Source organism: Misgurnus anguillicaudatus, chromosome 17, assembly GCF_027580225.2.
Source record: "Misgurnus anguillicaudatus chromosome 17, ASM2758022v2, whole genome shotgun sequence".
Lineage (NCBI taxonomy): Eukaryota > Metazoa > Chordata > Actinopteri > Cypriniformes > Cobitidae > Misgurnus > Misgurnus anguillicaudatus.
In genome coordinates this window covers 5,465,850-5,486,074 of record NC_073353.2, presented here as the reverse complement: position 1 = coordinate 5,486,074, position 20,225 = coordinate 5,465,850, and the positions used below count along the sequence as shown (strand labels likewise).

Genomic DNA, 20,225 nt, shown 5'->3' with positions numbered 1-20,225 from the left:
AGGGCCAATATTCTATGACTAAAGAGCAGATTACTTTGCGTATTTGGTGTAATGCAATGTATTTGCATGGTTTAAAGCGTAACTAAACCCCTGGTCAGAGCCTGACTCCGCCCACTGGCAATATTTAAAAAATGCAAGAAAAGTGGGCAGATCCCAACGGAGATAGAGGGGACAAACTAAGCTCGTACAAAGTGTGTGGTGAGATCGTAACAAGGGCGTGGTGAGCTTGAACCTGCTTACATCACGAGTCATTTTTTGGACCCAACATCCAATAAGAAAATTCAACTGCAGTAGCCACCATTCAACCTGAAGAGGGCAGCACTCAGATGTTTTTACACCATATATTGCAGTATTGAAACACTTTATATCCAAATGACAAAAAACTTACTAAAATCAATGAACAGCACCAATAACGCTTCATTCTTACAGATCATTAACTAAATAAAGTTGGTTTAGGGTTTAGTTACTCTTTAAAAAAAGCATTATTTTCCACATACTGTACATTATTGTAGCTCCTCTAAGCCTGTAACACATCAATTTGTACAAAGCTCATCGTTCTGAGAAAGAGCAGCTATCCAGTGCGCTGTGATTGGCTGATAACACTGCTAATGTGACGACTCTGTGTTGCAGCATTTATTAAATCACATCTTAAAGCCATATCTTAGCTTTTCCACATCCACCTATGATTTTGTAGTGTTTTAATCCTGATGTTATATGCACATTTTGAATTTACACAAAAACATCTGGAAGGAAACTGGACTACACTGTTGCATTATATTGAGAATTGATATTATGCTCAATTTCATTTTCATTTTTATAGTGTTCATACTGTTGAAAAAAACCCAATTTGTACTGCTTGGTTGCTTTTGAAACATTTGATAAAAAAGTAATTTAATAATTATTTGCAAAGATAAAGGTAAAAATATGTTTGCAGTTGCATATTTCAGGTAATTAATAAAAACAAAAGTAACAACACAATCTAAACAACTAAAGTCATTCTACATTTGTAAAAAAAATACCACCTGGTATTGATAAACATCAACACTTGTGAGTTACTGACTACAGCAAAAATATATCTGTCTAAAACATTATCTTTTAAAATAAAGTTTTTCTGAAAAATTGTACTTTTGCCCCCCGCTCTCCTGTACTCCGCACTGTATCGAGTCTTAATTCTGTACCTTGTGTCTGTATTAAATGAATGTGTGTGTGTGTGTGTGTGTGTGTGTGTGTGTGTGTGTGTGTGTGTGTGTGTGTGTGTGTGTGTGTGTGTGTGTGTGTGTGTGTGTGTGTGTACCTGGTCTCCAGATGCACTTGGCTGAAGGTGGAACTCCACAGTAAAGACCCTCATGCCATTTCCCAAATAGTCTGTGAATGACTTTGCCCTCCTGGTCCATCACAGATCCCTGCACCTCATTCACATTCGAGCTCCAGTAATTTCCCTGCAAACACACACACACACGGAATGGAAACAATGACACAAAACACTTGTTTGTTGTTGCCATTATAAGGTTGTAAGATAAGAAGTTAGTTTAGCTTGTGTTTGTGTGTTATCAGCTGCTGTATGCTCGCCCTCTAGGGGGATTCTGCAGTACTGCATGCACCTGTATCTGTATGCTTATGTTGCAAATGTACCAGCATATGTTAAAGGCAGGGTAGCTGATTTTAAAAAATACTAACTTTAGCTTACTAGCACTGAAATCATGACCCCACCCTCCATTCAAAGCCACGCCTCCTCCAAAAAATATGAACATGAACAGACCAGAAGCCCATTCATGTCTCATTCACCAGTGAGAAAACTTTGCAGTACAAAGTGAATACAACATAAACAACTGGTTTAAATCAGAATTAGATGCAGCACGTTCTTCTCAGTTGTGTAAATGTAGTTTTGAAAACAATATTGTTATGCTAATTTGTGAAGGAACACAACTACAAACTACATAGTTGTCAGTTGTCAATCAGCAGGAAAGGGACGTGAATGCGCTCATGACGTATGACGTCTGCCATAGATGACAAATATTTATACAAATACATTTAGACAACTTAACATAGTGATTGCTATCAGGATGTGAGGAGGCTTTCAACCAGCATAACTAACTCTTTCCGGATCAAATCAGATACCCTGCCTTTAACTCTTTCCCTGCCAGCATTTTTTTTAAAGTTGCCAGCCAGCACCAGTATTTTTATGATTCTCACAAAAATATTGTGCCTTCTAGAAAATGTTAAACTTTAAATATATACACATACAATATATCAAATGAAAGAACAGACCCTCTGCTTTAAAAAAAAACATCCTACCTTCATTTGTTCATTTTTATCACCTCTCAAATATGGATAGGTTTCTTCAAAAATATTCAATTGAATTCAATTTTATTTATATAGCGCTTTTAACAATTGGTGATTGTTTCAAAGCAGCTTTACATTAATAGAAGCAGTGGAAAGCACAGAAAATCGACAGATAGCACAACATAATAACACGATAGCACAAGCAGCTAAATTTGCTGCGGCTATGAATCAACATTATAAGCGTGCGTATTACTAATGTAATGTAAACACCAAACTTTGAGCTAAAAGCTGAGTTAATTGCATTTTTGTAAAGGAGTTTTGATAGAGATCAGATACACAGAGTTTGAACAGTTTGACCTAGGGGAATACTTTCAGGTTTTTTAAGTTGGGTAAAACTCGACATTAGCATGGAAGCATTTTCTCTTAATTGACAAGTTAACTCAATGGTGGGGAGAGAGTTAAACTAAAAATAACCAAACTGGTGTGTGTGTGTGTGTGTGTGTGTGTGTGTGTGTGTGTGTGTGTGTGTACCTTAATAAAGGTAAGTTTGCAGATGCAGGCAGGGTTGCGTGTGTTTCTGATGGTAATCTCTCCATAGTGTTCAATCCAACGTCTTCCACTGAGAATGTTGTGTACGCATGTCGTCACCTTATTCCATTCATAGTGTTCACCATAACTATCAACACATACAAAAAACACACACTTTCACTTTCTTTAACACTAATCGGCTCCCGTGTCAGTAATGTTTAGCTATACAGCAGAGAAACAATTTCAGGGAGACAAGAGATGAATAGACCCCTTCACGGATCACGTCACAGGCGGTTCCCACTGCGCATGTTGGGGTCAAAATCGCACCAGGTCTTCCGTTAAGTTTTCGCGATTCATGTAGAATCTCAAAAACCAAAAAAATACAACATCTGCGGTTGCAAGCAATTAACGTGTAGACTGGGACAATGCAAAGATCAAAGAGGCTTGTGTTTGTAGTGCTCACTTCATTTGAGGTAAGTCATCATTTTTCAGCCCTGTTAGATTAAATTATAAAGCTTAAATGGTATGAACAGTTTGACCCCATGCTGCGCATGCACCCGATAGTCATTCAGTGTTTACAAACCTTGAAGGGGTCTATAGAGAAAGACATACAGTAAAGTACTGAAGAGAGAGAGTACCTGGGCAACATGACATTCACTGTTCCAATAGGAAGGATCTCCATAGACTTCCCCCAAAACTTATTCTTCCACCTGACATCTGAAGCACACAGACATACAGATGTTGGGAGTGTGATGATGTAAATATAAGAATATAATGAGATGAATAGGATGTGTCTTACCCTGCCAGAAGGTGAAGTTCTGTGATTCACAGTGACAGGCAGAGATGGGTGGATGATGGCTCACCTGCACATAGATAGTCAAATACAATTACCTGATCATGATCGAGGACACAAATCCTATCAAATACACACACCTCCCATTTTTCCCAGGATCCTCCCTTATTTTACCATTCCAACATAATCCCATTTAAATAATTTCCTGTATTTCTCACGTATTTTTAATCTTTCTCTAAAAAATCCCACTGGCCGTATTTGATGTTTGCTGCCTTCACCTCCGCTAAAGCAGGCGACAGTATATCTGTAACATATCACTCAAACAACACCCGCCAATAAAACAACCACAAGAAGAATAGCAGTCAAAGAAGAAGGAAAACTTCCTATGGGGGTGGTGGAGAATTCCGAGCCGCATGCAAAGCTACAAACGCCACGCGTATTTAGCGCATGTCCGTCCACTCCCCGCATACACAAACTCGCACATTTGGATTTGCACTTTGCGTGTTGGGAAACACTGCTGTTTGTGCTTTACTGCTTAACTCAGAAGGTGTTAAGGAATTCAACGTCTGCTATCTACGTTTATAACAAGACCCTTGCAGATGCAAAAGAGCCATACAAAAAATGATACCCAGGGTTTCCCACACGTTAGTAAACTTTAAATTCAAAGACCTTTCAAGGACTTTCCAGGTCTAATACCCTCAAATTCAAGGATTAAATGTGGGGACACATTTCAAGTAAGAGCAAGGTTACACTGTGTTACCTTTTAAGATACATTTTTACAGTTCCCTTTCGAGCGAACTCCCTTTCGAGCTGCATCACTGCGGTGACACTTTGTGGACCCCTCCAGAGGTAAGTGTGTCTGAATGTATATATCAAAATTCAACCAATGATGAGGCTTAACGACAAAGACAGGGTGACGCGGGAGCCAGGAAGTATATCGCTATCTTAAATATTGCCAAAGACTGCATTACAGGGACATGGGAAGTATGGCAAGGGAGACGCAGCGTCTCGTTCCCTTCTCAGGGAACAACAGTTACATACGTAACCTGAGACGTTTTCATGTGTCAAACACAATTATACAAAAAAGCATTTTGGTATGAATCAACATTCGCATACAGAAGATATAAGCATTTAAAGTGAACAGTTTAGCACGTGTGCTTAAAGTCTAGAATTTTTATGATATAATCCTACACTACACAGGGAATAATATGGATTTTATTTCAGAAAACGTCTTGCATAAAATAGATTCAAGCACTTTCAATTACCTGTATCTATGTATGTATATTTTCAAAAACTTCCCAAGGCCTTGAATTTTTCCCCGAGATTCACAAACTTTCAAGGACCCGTGGAAACCCTGTACACCAGGGGTCTTCAACTACTTTTCTTCGGAGGACAGATTTTAAAATTGTAAATATGACGCGGGCCAAACTTTTACCCCTATTTTTACTTTTGATATATTTTTTACTTTTAGCATATATGTGTGTGTGTTGTTGTCGTTTTTGTTACTTTTGTTGTAGTATATTTGAAAAAAAAAACATTAAAAACATGCATTTAAAAAAAATTGAAATTTAAAAGCCTTTTAATTACTGAAAACTCATATTTTCTTTATTAATATTTAAAAACAATTGCAATTTAACATGTAAGAGCCAAATGTTAATAGTAACAGTGTAAGAGATCAACACTCCTAAACATATTTTGTTTATAACTGTTTACTTTCATTAATTGTTACATGTCAAGTATTCACAGCTTATAGCCAGTCTTCTCCTAATGACTAAAATTGCACTACATGTTTTCTTTTTTAATATTTTATAGATACATGAGCTAAACAGCCTTTCCATTGTACATTACATACAGATATAACTGTTGGGAGTTCGCCCCCTAGTGGTGTAATGAAAATGTAGTTTAATCGTAAATCTGTCATGGGAGAGAACCTTTAATCTACGAAAGCTCGAATTGGATCAGATAATTACGCACCCGCAGATGGTTGGCACCACACACAGCCCCTTTCCGTGTTGTCATGTACAGTGGAAAGGTAAAAGTAACCACGCTGAATTTAAATCAGACTATAGTCATTTCTTAATCCGAAGGCTGCTGCCTCCGGAGGTCGCATTTCCAGGCTGCATACGTCATTAAGTCTTATTTCAGAATTTTAACAATTATAAAGTTGACTATTATTCTTAGTTAATCGTAAATTGTTGTAATATATGCTTATGATTTGTGAATGTAATGCTCAGTTAACTTAAACTTGATGACGAATGCAGTCTGCATATGCGACCTCCGGAGGCTGCAGCCTTCCGATTGAGAAACGGCCAAAGGTGACCGGCGGGCCGGATAAAGATGATTGGCGGGCCGCACTTGGTCCGCGGGCCGCCAGTTGACTAGCCCTGCTGTACACCCATCCATTCCCTTGCATAGTAGTGTTTGGGAAATTTCTCTTATTTTCAAATCCCAATTTTGACGAGCATAAAATACATATCATAATAATACTGACGTTTTAGTTTAAATGTGTGCATGTGATAGAAAACATCCATTGTGTTTTCCACTGTGAAGATACTGCATTATGTCCCACATACACACAGCCAGTGGGAAAGTTTAGAGCTGACAACAAAGTCAAACCATAAAAAACTTCACCTGAGGATGACTAATGCAGGACACACACACACACACACACACACACACACGCACACACGCGCGCGCACACACACACACACACACACGCACACACAGGAGGAGCAGAGTAAAGCATTCACTAAAAGTAAAGTATTCACCTGGACCTACAGGTAATGTGTGTGTGATGCATTATAAAGTTGACACCTGTTCAGAGAAGAAGCAGAAGCCCTTGTCTTCACGTACACACTCGTATGTTTCTCCCAGCAGTGGGTTGAAGGGTTTACTGCCTGCTCTGTAGTAGGTGGAGGAATATCCAGAAACTGCAAACGCAGCCACGATTACCTGCAAAAACAAACAAAGCGACCTGTCAATACGGTCATTATACTGACAGCAGCACACTGTGTACTCTTTAGAGACGGAGCAGCTCCTATGAAAGATGATAATGGAGTAAATGTGCCTTCAGCTGGAAATTAAAATGGCTGATTCTTGGCACATCCTGATTGTGCAAAGTAAGGTGATCCTGGGTCAACATCTTTTGTTGGTCTTGGAGTCACAATCTTGTCACAGTTCAAAGTGTAAACCTAACCCAACCCCTAAACTACAGAGTAATAATAGGTTAAAGAGACCCTATTTTCCTTTTCATGATTTTACATTGTAGATGGTTTACATGTACACAACTCTTACACACAAAAAGAAAAGTTTCAAATCCCAAAGTCTACGATGACGCGAGTTATCATTTCCAATGTAAATCTTTTATCTTGGACTGAAAGTAGGCAACAGTTTACTTCCTAGGCCGGATAACATGAACAAGAGCGACACTTTCATAATTCCTCCCGCTTCAGACTCAGCCTGTAAGTTAACTCCTGTTAGCATTGCATTGTGAATGCGTTTTAGGAAGAGGGTGAAATGTGGAGCTACATAAACCACGTGAACACATTGTATTATACCAAATACACAAAATAAAAGTTTTTTTTAGCAATGAAATAGGTGCAATTTTATGTCCTGTTCAAGCAGCCCTGTAAAGTTGATCGATCAGCTTGGTCATCTGCATTTTCTGGATTAGATGCGGGCTCATATTGATAGGCCACAGGCTTGGGGTATTCGGCCAATCACAACACACTGGATAGCTGGCCTTTCAGAACAATGAGCTTGAGATATGTGGAATTTATTTTTTGAACCATAAACCACGTAAACACGTTGCATTACACCAAATACACAACATAATGCTTTTAAGCAATGCCATAGGGGCTTTTTAATAAAAAATGTGTACTTCAGTCTCTGTCCTAACCCTAACATCTGATTAGTTGTCAAAATGTTATTCTAGGATGTTGACCCAGAAACACCGGCAACTCAATGCAAAAATATTGTAGAGGTCATGCTTCACATTGAAATCAAACCTCTCATAAGGATCTCTTATGATTTAAAAAAACCAACACCTACAATGATTTAAAGTTTTATAATATCTGTTTCCACGGCCATAACAAACTGCCTGTAACAGCAACGCAACAAACAGTCAATGAATGTGGGCAGTGAGCTTCATGACTCCTGTACAGTACAGTACTGTATGTACAATATAAAGGTGTAGAGTACATCGATGTGTGCCAAACTACCGAATTAAACAGACTTAATGAGGCCAGAAGAAGAATTCCCATCTGTTCATCCACGAGGGACATGAGCTCCTGCTTCAGGCACTGTATGACTTTAAAGATCCGATTATTTCATTGCATGTAGGCCAGTGTGTGAACAATCATGTGCTGTATGTCCTCAGACTCTGAGCATCTTTCCTTTCTGGAAAATTCTGTTCTTTTAGGTCATTAGCACATAAAGTTATAATATAACAGGATAGTTCCAGTCGGGTTACTTCGCTGTCATTTAAACAACTGGATGCAAGTAAGAAAACATTTGAATCTGAATTTCTAGAATTTATCCAGGAAGTATTTAACGATAGGGTAGGCAATTTCTAAAAGGCTAGCAACAGCAAGCTAGCTTTGAACGCATAAGGTGCCACCCTCCCTTCAGAGTGCTCTCGAAAGACACGTCCTCCAAAACACATGAACTCTGCTTTAAGCAGCTACAGACTGCTATCTGGGATGTGAAGACATTTCCAACCAGAATAACAAGAAATGTTTCTGGAAAAATCGTCTACTATGCCTTTAAATACAATATATGAATTTTACTAGAATGGATAACACATTAAACATCTGCATGCTAGACCTTTTCTTAGAAATACTTGATTCTTACAATGACGCCATCAAGTTGATTTTTAGTGGATGTATGATTTAAGTTTATTGTGTCTTGTGAAGGGGTGGCATATCCAGTTTTATCTTTCTTTAAAATTAATGTTGCTTTGTTTGAAATGTTGTTATATAACAGAATGACCTTTACACATATTCAAGCATAGCTCATGTGTCTTACTGTATGACATGATGTTATGATTATGTCTGTAGCTCTGGTTTCATTGGCTGTCATGTTACGTACCATGCGTTCATAGGGATCATCTGTCTGAGCTGCTTTGTCCAGTAGTTCTGTGTACTCCAGCTCTTCACACATGTGCTGTAATGTGTTAAGTGGTTCATTCAGTTCGACAGGCATGGAAACCTTCGACAGGTCCTTCCCAATGTTGTTCTTCAGGATGTTCCACAGGTTAAGGTTGGATGTGTCAGGGGCGGGAGACGGGAGACACGTACGTCTCCCATTTCGGAGCACACCACTGGACACATCTCCATTCAGCACTGTGGAAAAAAAACAATGTCATATTTTTTTTTGTATATTTGCAATAGATGTTTTAAAAACTGTGCTCTGCATTTTCTATTTGACGTGATGACCAGTAAGCTTTTTAAAGACCTAAAGATAAAACTGGATTAAACTGGATTACAAAATGGGTCTAAATAAAAAGTCGATTCTTTTTAACCAAATTAGTTCGTATATGAACTGCCATTTTAACAGATTCAGCATTAAACTGGTCTCGCTCGAATATATAAATATCCTTCGTTAATATTTTTCAGTGGTACACATTTTTAACTGGATTTTGACAGTTTTTGCATTGAAATGCTTTGAATCTAGACGCAACTATTGGTGACAGGCAACTCTTTGCTGCAAATGATGTTCACTAGGTGAAACATACTTAAAATTTAAGTAGATTCATATTAATCCACAATTTTTTTTTATAAAAATCATAAAGAATGAGCTGCACAATTGCCTCTTTCACACAGTAATTCTGGTAAATTACCATGAATTTACCAGAATGAATTTACCAGTAAATACAAAAATGTGCTGTTCACACATGCAGTGGCGTTCCGTTATTTTACCATTAAGACATCATTCACACATCAGTATCAAAATACCGGTAAATTCGTTGAGAAAGCGGAAGTACCTGTAGCACGCGGCGAGCTCAGTGTTGTATTTGTAAACAATCCACGTCTTTCATATCCACGGTCCGTATTTTGCTGTTTTCACGTCTGTGGTAAACAGTCACGAAGTTGCACATGACCAAACAACATTGAATGAGACGACGTCAAACCGAAAATGCGTTTTTAACAACAGTACTGTTTGCACGTGAGGCTTCACAGAGGGCGTGCTAAGGACGTCGGCAATTCGGCGGTAAGCTGTTTTAAACAACTTTGGTGAAGAAATGTGGACGTAAACTTCAGGTGTGCTCAACTTTCAAGCAGCATGTGTGTGGAAACGTCCGTAAACATTGCGGGGGTAAACGCGTCATCTGTATTAAAACGCTATGATTGGCCCGAAGCTGTCAGCAAGGTCTGACGTCGTCCGTTCTTAAAGCCGGTAATCCTATAATTTTCGTTCACACATAGCGCTTACCGGTAAATTATTGGTAATCTTACAACCTGTCTTACTGGTAAATTGGGAGCACTGATTTACCGGAAAGGTTCTGTTCACACATGATCTGTTAACTGCAATTTACCAGTAAATTACCAGTAAAGACTGTATGTGTGAAAGGGACTAATGTTATCTCAGTCACCAACCATGTTTCCTTTATTTGCGAAAAAAGTTAGAGGGTGATTCTCACAAAATCGAAATATGTACATTCTATCTGTTTATGGTTCAAATGTATTTGACTTTTACACTTGCTTTATTTTTCTATGCTATATTCTTAATATAGCACTTTGGTCAGTCTTGTGGCAGTTTTAAATGTGCTTCATAAATAAATGAACTTGAAGTACATCCATCAACAAATTTCCTTTGCATTCATTAAAAACAAGGTCTGATATGTTTAAAGGCATTAGTGTCTAAGAATTGACTGAAAATGTAACACAATTTTGCACAATTTATTTTAAAAAAGGCATTAAAAAAATCTCAATACTGTAACTATTTGAAACTGTCAACACCATAGCATGTTTTGCTAAAATAAAGAGAAGCCAAGATGCCCAAGTAAGTTTTTATTAATCTAACATAATGAGACATTAATAGGGATGCACCGATATGGAAATTTTGGGCGATACCGATAACTCTTTATATTTGGGGGCGATAACCGATATATATATATATATATAGGCCGATAAATATTCATATTAATTTCACAATGAAAAACTCCCAGACCGCAGACATCTTGTCTTTGCGCTAGACTAGCATACTCTTCTTAAGCCCGCAATATGTGTCATCTTCGTGCTATGTCACAGAAAGCACCAATCAAAACTCCACATGGCCAGCAATGAGCAAGTGAAGTGGTTCAACAAACCAAAATAATCCATAATTTATCGGCTTCCATTTATCGGCCTAATTTTGCTATCAGACCGATAACCGATAATATTAAAAATAAGCATTTTATGTCGGCCGATATATTGTGCATCCCTAGACATTAATGAACTATATTTTAATAGAAAATTATAAATGTAAGATTTTTAAAATGTGGAAAACTATGTGTATCGGTAATGAGAATCAAAAAGTTGTGCGTACACAGCGTGACAGAGAATAATCTTTTCACTAGAAAAATATAAACTAATCTGTTAACCTGGTACTCATTTCAAAGGCACTGGCAAACTTCATGTAAATATCTGTGTGTATGTGTAAACACAGTCCCTTAAAAATGTTTTCGACGAGACCAAAGTCATAGACACTTCTTTCTCCACTATTTCTTCATTTTTATTATACATAAATATTATATATAAAAATATATTTTCCCATTTTTGTTATTTGAGAATACCTAGTAGAACGTCCAATTATTGTTTTCAGAATTTTGTTATTTTTCTCTGTTTAAATTACACCATATAATGCACTAAAAAATATGAGTGGCGACGCCAGAAATTTTAAACTGAGAGGACCTTGGTGAAATAGGGTGGACCTCTTAAATTACATAATTGTACAATATAGTAGTTAAACGAATTACATTAAATTTTTTTGAGCCATGGATTGGCAAAACATGGAAATAAAATGAATAATAAATGAAATATAATCTTTTTAAAGCTACAGAAGTGATTTTTCTTTTGTCTTCTGTTGTTTGATTAACATAATGACCCAAACATAAGCAGATGTTTTGAGGGTACCAGATAAGCACAAATCGAAATGCTGACCAATATCTGATTTCTTTCTGAACTGATTGTGTTCACTTTAAGACATAACTGACTGTTTTTATGCGAGTACTTGCCAAGACTGTGCTATTACGAGTTTGTGTGTATGTGTCTTGTCAAACGCATAGAGATTCTGTGTATAGGTGCTTTTCAAAGGCGTGTCTCTGTTCATGCGCCTATGTGTGTGTCCATGTGAGTATGTGTGCGCGTACAGAAAACAGCTCAGTATAACATCTTATAACATTTGCAAGGTTTAGAAACACATGCAAGTGATACATTTTTTTTATATAAACCAGGGCTATTCAAATCTTACCCTGGAGGACCGGAGCACTGCAGAGTTCAGCTCCAACCCTGATCAAACACACTTGAGCAAGCTAATCAAGGTCTTCATGATCACTAGACAATCACAGGTGGTTAAGTTTGATTAGGGTTGAAGCTAAACTCTGTAGTGCTCCAGCCCTCCAGTATAAGATTTGAACTGCCCTGATATAAACAGTTATTTATTTCTGAATGGTGCGTATTTGAGCGATTATTATTAAAGAGATTATTATAATTTAAGTGTGATTTCCTTTTGCTTTAATTTTATGTTTCTTCTGACTGGGTCAGTACCAGCCTGGCCCATATGTAGCCTCGCCACTGAGACATACTGTAGTGGGACAGTAATGAGTTTTTAGCAGATACAGCTAAAATAAAATCTAAAATAATTAATTCTATGTTAAAATTATTCTTTGTGCAAGGTAGAGAACACAATTATGTTTGTGATTTTTCATTAATGCTCAATTCACAAACTTTTATGCCCTAACATCCATTACTAATCATGTTAACTAACATGCTAAATATAAACTTTGTCACTTCTGTGTGTGTGTGTGTGTGTGTGTGTGTGTGTGTGTGTGTGTGTGTGTGTGTGTGTGTGTGTGTGTGTGTGTGTGTGTGTGTGTGTGTGTGTTTAAGGTCATGTCAGTGTTGTGCTGTAATAAATGCTGAAGGCAGATCTTACTCTGTCTGGAAACGTTATCTATGACGCTGGCATTGTCCTCTGAAATGTTATCGCTCACATCACTGACGTAAGACTCATCATCAGATGCCTGAGAGAGAGAGAGAGAGAGAGAGAGAGAGAGAGAGAGAGACAGAGACAGAGGGAGGGAGAGAGAAGGGGGGGTGAGGTTACTCACTGTCTTTCATTTTGTGCAGTGCTGACTAATAGGAAAACATGCGCACGTCTACGCAATGACCTACAACAATCTGTGTGTGCAGATATGCACGTTAACACACAATCAGGCACACAAACACACTGACACACACAAAAAAAAAAAATCAGGACAGCTGTTAAAGGTCAGTTACATAAATGAATGTAATTATTCCCCTGAACTTTGGCTGTGTGTACCTTTACCTATACAATAGTTATTATTTTGGGTTGTAATATTTAGGCAGTAACTGGTAATGTCCAAAAAGCCCACACATTTTTAGAAACGTGAAGAAATACTCTAAACATCACCACATACATCATCCTTAAAGTAAAATACATTTTTAAAGCTTTTCAAAGCTCAATTCAGCAGAAACTGATATTAGAAAGCAATGCGAATGGTGAACAATAGCATTATCACCGTTTCTCCTCACACAGAGGTCTGTTATTAAAGGAGGGTTGGGGGTTAAAGCCATTTCATGCATTTTAACTTATTAACACTGTTAAAGAGTTGGATTCCTCGTGCTAAACATAGACAAAGTGTCAAAATAGCAGTTGGACGTATGACGGAGTATTTCAGTGCCGAATGCACTTCACCAGGGTTCCTACAACTGTCAGAAAGTTTTTTGTGAAAATGAGAGATACATACATAACAATCTTGCTTTACTTTTTTTATGGGCAATTTCAGTACAGGAAGTACAGTGGAAGTCCTTATATGGGCCATTTAACCGGAATAGCGCACACACACACACCTGACACGAAATCAACGTCACCAGAAAAGTGTGTTTTCATTTGTGAGGGAAATTTAAGCTTGTTCAGCTTCCCAATGTACCCAGCATTATGAAAAACAATGAATATAGTTTGTTGATTTGGGGTAGGAGCGGAGTTGTGCGTTTGTGTTTGTTTAAATGGGCCGTTCCCAACCGGGTCATGACAAGCAGGCGGTAAGTAAAACTGCATCAAATGTATGTGTTTTGTTGGCAATTGCCACATAAGTGCATATAACGTAAACGATACGAATATGTAGTGAATCATAATTTGTACAGAGAGAGTAGGATAACGTTTTGTGTGTTGTTTGCTAATGACTTGAGCGGCACGCATCAAGGATCTTATTATTTTTAAGAAATCGGTAGAGCTAATCTGCCTTATAAATTTGATAAAACTAAAGACTCTTCTGAGATATGAAGGATGAAATAATACTCTATAGGTACTTAAGATTATCATGAGATAAGCAGAAACAGCTTGCGCTATGGGAGCTTTAACATTTAACCATCGACTGCAAATCACAGAAGAGACTAATGAGGTGTAAAAGTAAATTAGACAACTTCACACTTCAAACACGGTAAGGTTTAATGTGTAATAAAGAACACATGAATCACATGTTTTTATTAAATATTTCACAATGTTGAGTCATTGTTGCATTGACAGGTACAGTATATTGCTATTCACTATGTACGAACCCTTACAAAAATTTACCATGTTTTTTTGTGGTAAAAGTAACTACAGTATAGGTCTCATTCATGAAACATGAGCAGAACTAATTTTAAAAAATTCGCACATAAAGTCGTTCTTGTGTAAATTCTTGAATTCATGAAAATGTTTGTATTTTCTAAATGTTAGTTGGTATGAAAGAAATTTACACCTGGTCCACCAACACGTGCAAATGGTGCCTAAAACATTATAACGTTCTGTATTCATTTAGACAAACTAATTAGACAGTTTGATGAACTATGTATCCTAATGACTAGGGATGTAACGATTCAATCACGATTCAATCGCGATTCAATCGCGGTCCTCATTAAAAATGCCTGTCTGAAATCGATTCTGAATCGCAAGGCTGCGATTCTTTGTTTTATGCACAGCTTGTGCCTGTATTACGGCATTTGGTCAGTAGGAAGTCCTTATCAATCTATATTTTATTATGAGTCGTTTATAACGTGCATTTAAAAAAGCGACACTCAAAATCATTCAAAATATTCTTTATTATCATGAAAATACCTGAAACAATTTGAAGAACAGCTTATAAATATTCCTGTGTAGACATTTCCTGGAATAGCGTTTGTAATGCTACTTCTTGTGTGGCACAAAGGGAGTTTCTGCATGAGAGCGCCCCCTGGCGTTCGGATGTGCTGGGATTTCACCGTAATTCATTCAAATTCATTCATTGAGAAAACGCGCATTTGCACGATTAATCGTTACACCCCTACTAATGACATGTCACAAGTTATTTTGTGCTTCTGTCTTTCATTTTTTTACTCTCTAACTTTGGGAAAAATAGACCTCTTCAATCTCCTTTTTTACACAGCCATCCAATTACAGTAGAGGAGGGGCGGGACAAACACTACATTGAGCAACCATCATACTTGTACAACTCATCAATGCAGAAGTTAACCCCTGAAGCTATGTTTATACTCGCGTTGGTGCGCAGCAAAAATGACGTCAACGCAGAGTGGGCAGTCGTGCACGAGACCCCATTTCGCGTCGACATTTTTTGTAACTGTGCGCGCGGCTCCGCATCCGAAAATGACCGAACTCGAGGCGATTCTGTCCGAGCAGGCAAGCCTGTGAGGTATCTCTTTGATTAATTCAAGCAAAACAATGTATATATTTATCTGACACTCTGGAAGTAAAGTATGGAAACTTTGAAGTTTAGAACACAAATTCTTTTACATGATTCATATTTGTATTGAATGAACCACTGGACGAGGAATAAAATACAAACCTTAAGATGTCTGTACTGTTTAGTTAAACCGTTAAATGAAATGATAATGTTTAATAAAGACATATTTAAGAGATTGTTGTTTTATTCATGACCTCATATTTATATATCAAGCTCTGATGTTACAAGCACCAGGGTTGTTCCAGCGGACACCGACTTCTATTCTCTTCTTTGTGTTTGTTTTTGACTTGATTGCTCACGTCGCCCCCTGGCGGTTCAAAACATCAACAGCAGGCGCGTCAACTATAAACGCCTCGTCCGTTAGGTGAGACGCGCGCGATCCGCGGAGGCTTGCGTTGCGAACCAAAGCGCGAGTATAAAAAAAGCTTTAGCATTCCTGAAAAAGGCTAAAAAATACCTTAAAAAAACACAAATTGTACCTGTTGTGTTGATTGTACTGTATCTTAAAACGGTTTACATCATTCTAATCACAAAAATTTCAGCTTTTCAAAGATATGCGACAAGTTAAGCTTTTTGTTTTTAAGTTGTTGTGATTTAATTTTCTGTCAAATAAAGCAGTGTCCCTCCCACGGTACACTGATATTCAGTAATATTGTTCAAAATAAGCAGTGCTTCCAAAGCTGGTCGTTTTCAGCTTGCTTAAAACACTTTGGTGGACACAGTTTAAATGATTAATTTATTAATAGGCATCTATCCTATTAGTCTCTTATGCATTTATGAAATATAAAGTAGCCAAACCAGAGAATGGAGTCTAGAGGATTACAGGATTCCTAGATATGTAATTTGCATAGCTGTAGTGCATAGGCGGAGACTGTTTACGAATGGTTGGAATTCATTGATTTACACACATTTTACTATCAAAACTGACGTTTACGAAGTTTTGGGAATCAGGGGGAGAATTTTCGAAAATGTCTGTATACGTGCAAATCACCAACATATTTACTCGTATATTTACGAATGCATCATGAAGACCCCATGTTTATTGTTGTATTGATTACTATTAGCTGTAGTAAAACCATGGTTAATTTTTGTAAGGAAAAATAAATGCGCACTTATTTTTGCAAAAGGCTACATCAAAAAAGTAGATATAACCTAATATTAAATGCCACTAATATTTTATTTGACCGTAAATCTGCCTTATTCTGTCATGTGTGATTTTTCAAAACTGTTTTTTCCATCTGCAGCATGCAGTGCATGTCTTAACATTATATCAACACACACGTCTCACCTCATTCTCTGATGAACTCGCTGACAAAAGAACCTCCTGAGCGTCAAAGAACTCGGACACAGACTCGGACATGGATAATCTGCTTTCATTGGACATCTGCTGAGACAGAGGGACGCCCACATGAAGAGACTCACCTGCCTGCACAACACAAATATAAAGACACATTCAGTTCAGAACACATACAGTACACGAGAAAGCTTGTGTCACGTAATATGCTGAAGATATCTGTTTTTTTACGGCATTATTAGACAACTAACAAGAGGTCAAGTATTGTTTTAAAATTTGCTGCAATAGTTACAAAACTACAAATGTACGTGTAAGAAAAGTTTCTTAAATAATAAAACAGCAAAAACATTGACAGAATGGAACAGTGGATGTAGGTCAGGAAAAATATTCTCAACTCATTCCGTCTGACTGAGCTGAAATCTATCTGCCGTATAAAAACCACTTATGTTCAAGATGAGTGTTCAGAGAAACCGTATAACCTAATGTGAGTGTCAAAGGGTTTTAGGTTATTGAAAATGGAGTCATTAGGTCCAGCGATTGCACTGTTTGTCCATATAGCAGCAAAAGAGTATGAGGTCAGAGAGTACAATGTCACTTTCGTCTTCTCTCTTCCAACACTTTCCACGCAACTTCTTTACACATCTAATATAGGTTTACATCTTATTGATGAAGTTATATCAATATTTGTTATATCAATATCAGTTACAGTTCTTAAAGTAATTTCTGCCCTGCCAATCATCACATGTGTCGTATACTGTGAAGTATGCAGACTCTTCCAGCATCCCCTCTTCCACCCTCAACTCAATGATGCAGAAATACTTGATGTTTAAGAGAACACCAGCGATGTGCAGAGTGTAAAGTCATGCATACCACCACAGCAATTTTCCTGACAAATGACAAAGCATGTGGCCAATAAAAGGCCATCTGTATTATGACGTCTCCAGAGTTCTCTGAGGAAGGCTTAACAAACATGACATTGTATGGCAATGCTACTCATTCCCCATTCAGAAAACCAGGGTTACGTATGGGTTTCTTGACACTGTGCATCTGCAGTGCTTTGGGGGAACGATAACAACGACAGAATGACAGTACACCAAAACCATGAAACAAACATAGCAAAAGATTTGCAAAAAGCAAACAGATTTAATCCGTAAGAACCTGAACTCCCAGGGTCGATTCCTCAGTGCAATATCTGATATCCACCTGTGTGGTTGACAAAAAAAGGCCTGCAAAGGGAATAGGAATAGGAAAAGGAAGGCTTGGTTCACAGACTGAAAAGATGGGGGGAAAGAAGGCTGACTGGAGGAAAATATACCACGGCAAATATGCAATGAGACCTTAACAAGGCCAGAGGGAAAATGCAAATCAGAGGGCCAGGGAAAAACCCACGTTTAAGAGACATCAGGCTAGCAAAAAAACACCTTAAGGGTGATACATTTATTCAAATTTGACTCTGACAAGGGTTAGCCTGATAATTCTGCCATCAAAAAGCACATATGGAGCAACAATATCGGTCAAGTACACTTAAAGTGTCCAGAGGTCGCCCCTGTCAAAAAACATACATGGAAGAGGGCAACCACTGAACAACTCCTGGAAAGAGCTCCAACATATGCAATGGTCACAAAAACCTGAGTTGAAAAACAAGCAGATGTTTTCTGACCAGGATCTCCCAAAGAGAGTCTTCCAAGAGCGACACCAGGTCCAAGAACCAGACTCAAGATGGCCAGCGTGGACCCACAAGGACAAGTATTCTCTGTCTCAATGCATTCTCGCTCGAAGTCCCAGGAACGTACAGGCATGCCCTCAGCCACATCTGTGCTATTGCATCCAGCCCAAGTGTTGTCGAAGTGATAGAGTAAACCAAAGGGGACAGTAGATTAATGCGAAATAGATACTGTACACTTTCTCCCTGCTGATACACTACCAAATCAACTCAATTGAGTGGGAATACAGCTTACATTCTCCCGGCCTCAGCCCCTGGCTCAACAGGGATTCTGCCGCCAAATTCAACAGTCCTAGGCTCTCGTGAACCACACCACCAGTCCGATGATAAACCTTCCTTAGACTCAGTGAAAAACGGTTATCTCCAAAATCAAGGGCACGAACACATCTGTATGTAGCCCTTATTGTCAGTAACAGGTGCTTGTTCATGCTCACAACTTGCTCAGACAAGTCTCTGCTGTTGAAGAACCACTGAAACAAGCTCATATTAAAGCAGGCCCAATGGGATCACTGGGGTCCATGCTGGAATGAAGCTCATGAGCTTCTGAAACAGACTGACAGAGATGAAACAGACCCCACGATCTCGAGCTAGAACAATGGGTAGCAGTCATTCTGCCCTCGAGTACTGAGTGCATTCTTATACACAAACAACAGATTCTCATCCTCCGGAAGTAGTAAATTCCGAGAAAGTGCGTGCACTGGCCATGTGCTTTATCATTGGCCTGTGAAATTGGCATGTTGTACATGTGCTTAAGGGTGTTTTCACACATGTTGGTGCGCACCGTGGTGCGGCTTCGGAAAGCACCAAATTACATTGTATCATTTTTCAGTTAGTGCGTCCGTGTTCACACGTTGTTTTTACCGTACTCGAAATGCCACACCGCACACCATGTGACAACAGTCAGCGCTGTCATTGGTCTCTGACAGCTCTAACCATCACATGCCCACCCCCATGTTTCCACAATAACCAGCCTGACAGGAAGAGCGAATCTAGCAAGATATGGAGATAAACGATGCACGTCTGTGCAAAGTTTTTTTGCTTTAACGCGAAATTGCGCTACTACTCTATTAAAGTCCTTCTCACGGAGCCGTTTGCTAAAAATAATGAAAGTGTCACTATTTTTTGTGTGTGGAGGACAGCTATGCATTCACCATCTATGAAATCACCAGCTCACACCGCCAGGACACAGCGAATCTCTGCAACAGACCAAGATGGCTTTATTTTTTTGTTTACCCACAATATAACACCCGACTCGCGTCACGACAGAAGCCTAATGGCTCAAAGATGTGGAGAACTTCCTGTATTTGGTACGGCCCGAGGTCGAGCAGTGTTCACACCACAGATGGGTCGCACCAGAGTTCAGCGATAGACACTCCGAGACCATCTGTTTAGAGTGGTCTCGGAGCGGCTGTTTAGTGCGCACAAGAGTGCAGCGGTTGTGTTCACACTGACCCAAACAAACCGTACTCGGGCCGACAAGTCATTTGGGCCGACCTAAACAGTGTGTGTGTGAAAGCACCATAAGGGGCTAATCACACCAAACGCGCTTTAAACGCTTGGAAACGCAAGGCGCGACTAATAACCTTTTTTTTAAAAAAGCAGTGCGACGCAGCTTTTTATATTGCTAGGCAACCACTGAGTCAGCTGTCTTGTCAATCAAATG

General features: G+C 38.6%; 1 protein-coding gene across 2 annotated transcripts in view; it reads right to left on the bottom strand.

Annotated features, from left to right (window-relative positions):
- osbpl6 (oxysterol binding protein-like 6) overlaps positions 1–20,225 on the bottom strand; it is a 91,105-nt gene that overhangs the window by 12,286 nt on the left and 58,594 nt on the right. For both annotated transcript variants that reach the window (XM_073854873.1, XM_073854874.1), the window contains 8 exons: positions 16,834–16,971; positions 12,740–12,827; positions 8,693–8,946; positions 6,419–6,556; positions 3,611–3,674; positions 3,450–3,528; positions 2,815–2,959; positions 1,295–1,439 (listed from right to left, as the gene is read on the bottom strand). In XM_073854873.1, the coding sequence (XP_073710974.1) occupies positions 1,295–1,439; positions 2,815–2,959; positions 3,450–3,528; positions 3,611–3,674; positions 6,419–6,556; positions 8,693–8,946; positions 12,740–12,827; positions 16,834–16,971 (1,051 nt within the window). The remainder of the gene's footprint in view (positions 1–1,294; positions 1,440–2,814; positions 2,960–3,449; positions 3,529–3,610; positions 3,675–6,418; positions 6,557–8,692; positions 8,947–12,739; positions 12,828–16,833; positions 16,972–20,225) is intronic.